The sequence below is a fragment of the Pteropus vampyrus genome, unplaced genomic scaffold (genome assembly GCF_000151845.1).
Source record: "Pteropus vampyrus isolate Shadow unplaced genomic scaffold, Pvam_2.0 Scaffold322, whole genome shotgun sequence".
Taxonomy (NCBI): Eukaryota; Metazoa; Chordata; class Mammalia; order Chiroptera; family Pteropodidae; genus Pteropus; species Pteropus vampyrus.
The window spans coordinates 1,145,619-1,151,804 of record NW_011889103.1 but is presented as its reverse complement, the minus strand read 5'-3'; the positions used below and the strand labels follow the sequence as shown (position 1 = coordinate 1,151,804).

Here is a 6,186-nt window from a genome sequence, read left to right as displayed (position 1 = left end):
CTTACCTCTAGCACTGGGTTGGAGAGCAGCAGTCTGTCACGGGCTATTTGTAGTGACTCAGTCATGGGACAGGTCATTGCAAAATACTGGAGGATCTTCTTGGAGGCCTCCGTCTTCCCTGCCCCACTTTCTCCAGAAATGAGGATGAAGTGGTTACTTAGCTCAGAGCACATCATGCGGTAAGCATTGTCAGCTATGGCATAGCTGGAAGAGTGGAACAGAAATGGAAGGAGTGGAAAGTGGCTATACTGCTACTTCCCTTGGCTCTGACATCTACCAGAGCAGAAAGACAAAGTACCCTGCTTCCAGGAAGCCGCATCCAAACTGTGGTACAGGCGTACTGAGTTCAGAGAGAGAGCAAACCCCCACCATGACCCCCTGACTGATCACACACAAAGTGTACTAGATATTAAAGCTCAAATAGTAGAAGAGATAAAGAGAAAAATTTGAGCAGTAATGAAAATAATTTTTAATTTAACAAATTTATTTTTTAATCTATCAACATTTCTTATAAGAATAAGTCAGATACTAAATTACATCCCCAAGAGATGTTCTATTTATTATGAGTGGAAATAACATCTTGTCTAAATATTAAGTAATTCAATAGACACAATAAGATCTCATATTTTCTCTTTCCCTCAAAACCTAGAATCTTAAGAGTATAGAAACAGGAAACCAAAAAGATTTTAAAACCTCTGTGGTATCTTTAGGACAAGAGCTAAAACTATCATAGGGGCTTTATCTCCAATATCAGAAACCAAAGCATAAAGGTCTCCCAAGAGTATAATCTTTGCACATGGCCAAGATTGAAAGCTGGCTATTTCAGAAATTGCTTGTGGTAAAGCAATGCAGAAAAGTTTCTGAATGTCTTGAGAGGTTAACAGATGAGTCACCAAGAAAAATGGAGGAGGAACCTTAATATTAGCCCAGAAATCAGCCAAGGAGGAGAATTGGGAAATTCAGCAAAGCCCAAATCACATGTAGATCACACGGGAAATTGCTTGCCTTAGGGATCTGTAGCCCTAGTAAGTTTCTACCTCCAGACGTGTTGGTAGTTTGGAGTAGCAAACAGCTTCTGGCATTTTCCTTCGCTGCCATGATGCCCAGGTACCAGTAGTTGGAACAGTAGCAACCCAATTCCCAGAGAAGACACCTCTTTAGCTACTCTCTTAAATTTCTCAGCAGTTACAAAAGATTCCAGTTCTCATCATATTTAAGGTGAGATTTGACAACGATATTTTCTACTGTGTTGAAAGATTTATTTCACAAGAAGGTAGTTTAAATGAAATATAAAACCTGATGAGCATGTATCAAGTATTTGGATGGATGGATGGATGGATGGATGGATGGATGGATGGATGGATGGATGGATGAATGGTTGGATGAAGAGTGGGTAGGTGGATGGATAGAAGGAGAGATGGGTGAATGGATGGGTGAGTGGGTGGAAAGGTGGTAAGGAGGGAGAGAGGGAGGGAAAAAACAGGAAGGAAAGAAATAGAAAATACTCTTACTGGTGACCTGAGGAGTGCTACTTACACATGTGGTGGCAGTTCAAAGAAATTGACCCCTTGATAAAGTTCCATCTGGCTCATGGTGTAGATTCCAAGCTCCTGGTATGGATTCACAGACACAAGGAGGGTGCCAATATATGTCTAGAGGAATGAACCAAAGCACTAGTGAGGAATTCCGGGGTGCAAATGGCTACAGCAAAAGACCACCACATGCTATGATCCCCATGCAATCATTCAGTACTAGGGATTTAACATAAATAAGATAGATGGGGTCTCTGCTGTCATAGAGCTTACATGGGGGACAGGGGTAGGCAGACAACCAAGGGATCAGGATCACTTTAATTAGTGTTAAGAAAGGTATAAATAAGGTAACGTGCAAATGACTAAGGAAGGTCACCTTAGCTAGTGGGCTTAGGAAAGTTTTCTTTCAGGAGGTGATATCTGAGCTGAGTCTTGAAGGATGAGGAGCCAGTCATTAAAAAACTCAGCAGGAAGGGCGTTTCAGGCTGAGGGGACAAGTGTGGCAGGCTGGCTGCAATGGAGGCCAGTGAGAGAGGGGAGAACAGAAAATGGTAAGAGATGATGTTGGAGAGGGAAGCGAGTTCAGATCACACAGGGCATGAGGAATTGGGGGTTTACTCCAAATGCAGTGAATGGTGGACACGCCACTCTCCCTACTGAAATAAAATACCTACCCTGAACTGTAATGTAAAATGGATGGCTTTAAGAGGGAAACGCTATGCTCTGATTTATGGTTCACGAAGCTCTCTCTGGCCATCAGGAGGAAGCAGGGTGAGTATGTATAGCAACCACCTAATATTGGGCCAACACTCCCACTACAGCATTTATTTCCCTAGATTTCAACATTGAGTTCTATTAATATTCAAGTTTTTGAAGTACTTATATTTGTAACACAACCACTAAGATACTTCTGGGCATACAATTATAAATAAACAAAGCTCTAAGCTCTTATTTAGAAAAAATAAATACATGGGCTCCTTTGAAAATCCATCTGGAACTTCCGGATTCTGTTTGTTGTTGCTTTTCATTTCAACGTCTCAAATACTAGAGGTACTCAAGCCTACATTAAATTATGCCAGCTATTGTTTCCAATCTCTAGGAAGACTCAAATAGAGAACCAAAACAGGGAAGAGTATTTTGACTAAAATTCTGCATTGCTTCAATCAGTAGAAAGCTTCCAGGATAGAATGTAGTTTCTGAAATTTATCTCTTCGAATCAAAAACACTTCGTTTAATAATGGTGATCCTCTCATTCCACTGACAAGTCTCCACACCATGCTATTTCTCCTTTGCTTATACATAAAATCAATTTACATAAAAATCTAGTTCCATGATTAAAAATATGCACTCTAAAAAGCACCTTGCTTACTTCTGGTAATTTTAGTTTCAACATGTAGATTAAGTCACAGGTACTACTCCAAACAAAATAGCTACGAGACAATTTTTTTTTAATTTTAAAATATTTTTAAACAGCTTCTGGTCATCTAATTTACTCTTAGCAAAAGCTAGTAAAATCTCAGTGAAATTAAATACTTAACTACACCTCACCACACACACACACACACGCGCGCGCACACACACACGCACGCACACACATGCGCACATACACAGATAATGCAGAGTTTACCCTAGAATTTACCTGAAAACTGACCAATCGAATCAATGTGGGTAATAAATGGAGATCTTAGTAACAACTGGCTACCACTAGAAGCAGCAAGACCAACTTGAGGAGTTCTTCACTCTTGAAGATTCAAGAGATGCGGTGAACACCTCCTATTTTTGCCTGCCTGGCATCCAGTTCTCTTTCTTTCAAAAGATTCCTTTTAGAAAACTTTTCCAGCTCTCACTCCATATCATATGGTCAGAGGAGTCTCACCCCTTGTCTCCAGGGGTGGGCTTGGATAAAGAGCCTGTCCAATCAGAATATTCCTCATTCCTAGCTACAGGGATTGGTTTAGAGATAGACATATGACCTAAGATGGGCCAATCAGAGCCAATCAATGTGTTCTCTGAGAAGACTCCCTTCTTCCGCATCGCAACACTAAGCTGGTGGTATCACATCAGCCTGGTTCTACTGGCAGCCATCCAGCTACCTTTCAGAGAGGCTGCCCCAGAAGGAAACTAATGCAAAATAAAGCAGAGATGGAAAAGATCCCTCAAGATGAAGTACAAATTCTCAAGACATCACCTGAGAGCCTAGATCTATTCATAGATCCTAGAGTTACATAGGTCAATTGATTCCCTTTGGGGCTTGGGCCGGTTTAAGTGGGTTTCTGTCACTGGCAGCCATAAAGGCCTTAACCCAAAGGATCAAAACGCATCTGATAGTGGTCCCACCACACTTCCCTTTACCGGCTAACCTAATAGGTGATATTGTTCACAGTCATCAAAGTTGTGGAAGCAGGGAGGGAACCATCACTCCAAGAAAACAGCTGAAAAATGGGTTACGTTACATAGATGAGATTCTCGCTGAAACGCTTGCGAAGATTGTCCAGAAAAGCAGATTCGCTAGTGTACGCGTCCAACAGCACAAAATCCTGCACCCCGACCTTGTCCCTGGCGGTCAGCGTACCTTCCATGTGCAGGCGAATGTGCTTCCTCCTCGCTTCTTCTCTCTACAGGAAACAGAATTTGCCTCATCAGCTCATTCGTTAAATTCTATTGCACATCTAATGCGGAAATAGCAAGACGCTAAGCCCTGGGGATGGTAAAGAGCTGAGATTAAATGATGCTGTCTTCTTTAAGAGTTTGCATCTCTTATGGTCAGAGATACAAGAGGATGGCGATAAAAGCAATAACAATGGTAACAGCAGCAGCGGTCAGGAACCGAACATTTCCTGTGTTAGGCACTACAAATACTTGACATGTATCATCTTTAATCCTCAATCTGACCCTCTGAAGTAAGTACTATTATCGTGCCCATACTACAGATGAGGAAACTGAGGACAGAGAGGTTATAAATATGCCCAAGACCTGCTAAAAGCCAGAGCCAGGATATGGACCTAGATAGCCTGGCCTCAGAGCCTGCTTTCTTGACCATTGAATGCACTCAGTAAATGTTGGTGCCTACACTCGCCATGTGATTCTTAGAAAAGTAATGAGGAGTTTGGTCAGAAAGGGAATTTTTTGTTACAGAAGAGTCTTCAAGGAAGGACAAACTTGAACTGTCCTCTCCCCAAGGCAGGACTTCAGACCTCCTGCGGGAAGGTGTGGTTGCAGCCTACTAGATGGTGGAGAATCTCGCTGGGTTACCAGGGCTAGAGCTGTTCCATGGTCATGAGGCCACAGTACAACCCTCCTGGGTACGGGAGAACAAAGAGAGTCAGATCACTGCTGGGTGGGAGACCTGGTGACTGTGGGCAACGGTTCTCCAGGGCTCAGGCAAGCTGAGGCTGGAGTTTGTGCAGAGGGAGTGGGAGTGCAGCTGTAGTAGGAAGCCTGGAATGTGTGAATCTGTGTTGGGAAGACTGTGCCAAGGTAGTCAGCAGTCTCCAGCCAGGACTGTGAGGTCACCAAGGGACTCTGTGCTCTGGACACATACTTAGTACATGTCCCCCCCGCCCCGCACCCCACCCCCCGTACCATTGTGTAGCTGACGGCTGCTGAGAAGACAAAGTAAAACTTAGCAAGGGGAGCCGAGAAACCGGCTAATTGCAATGCCCCTCCAGCGCCCTCTACTGACAAAAATTAACATCATGCTCGCTTCAAGGAGAAATGCTTGAGAATGAAATTTATTATCAAAAAGAAGATAATAAAGGGTGAGCTCTGATCTAAGAGACAATAATTGACAACTGGCACATGTTGATGTGCAAAAGCCCTAGAATAGTCGAAACAACCTTGAAAAAGAAAAACAAAGCTAGAGGTCTCGCACTTCCTTATTTTAAGTAATCAAGACTGGCCGCCAATTGATTTTTGACAAAAGTACCAAAACAATTCAATGCAGAAAAGGAATACCTTCTCAACCAATAGTACATGAATAATTATATATCATAAGGAAAATTTCATTTCAACTGCTATCTCATAATTTTACATATATTCATATATTTTATAATGTTATAATAATATAAGTTTATATTTTTATTAGTTTATATTATATATATGAGATAGAGGTTAAAATGAAATTTTTCCTTATGAATCTCTAGTTGTTCTTGCACTATCGGTTGAAAAGACTTTTCTTTTCTGAGATGAATTTTTTTGGTATACATATTTATATATAAAATTTATATATGCTTTTATATATAAAATCATATATATGAACTTGAGATGGATCTTAGACCTAAATGTAAATGTAAAATGTGTAAAGCTACAAGGAGAAAATAGATAAGCATATCTTTGTATCCAGAGGAAGGCAAAGTTTTCTTAGGACACAAGAAGAAGCAATTATAAAAGAAATTAGGCTTCATCAAATATCTAACTTTGCATCAGAAGACACTGTTAAGAAAATGAATAGACAAGCCACAGACTGGCAGAAAATATATACCCGCAAAGGATTTGTATGCAGAATAAAAGACTCCTACGGTTCAATAATAAAAATTCAAACCCAGTTAAAATTAGGCAAAAGACTTGAATGGACACTTCACAAAGTAAAACAGATAAGTGGTCGAGAAGCACATAGAAAAGTGCTCAACATCATTAGTCATCAGGGAATTGCAAA

General features: G+C 41.1%; 1 protein-coding gene across 1 annotated transcript in view; it reads right to left on the bottom strand.

Moving 5' to 3' along the window:
- The window catches only part of MYO1H (myosin IH), a 43,232-nt gene extending 39,115 nt beyond the window's left edge, over positions 1–4,117 (bottom strand). The window contains 3 exon segments of the mRNA XM_023521910.1: positions 6–204; positions 1,537–1,652; positions 3,986–4,117. Coding sequence (XP_023377678.1) covers positions 6–204; positions 1,537–1,652; positions 3,986–4,111 — 441 coding nt within the window. The 5' untranslated portion in view covers positions 4,112–4,117.
- Between the last annotated feature and the right edge of the window lie 2,069 nt (positions 4,118–6,186).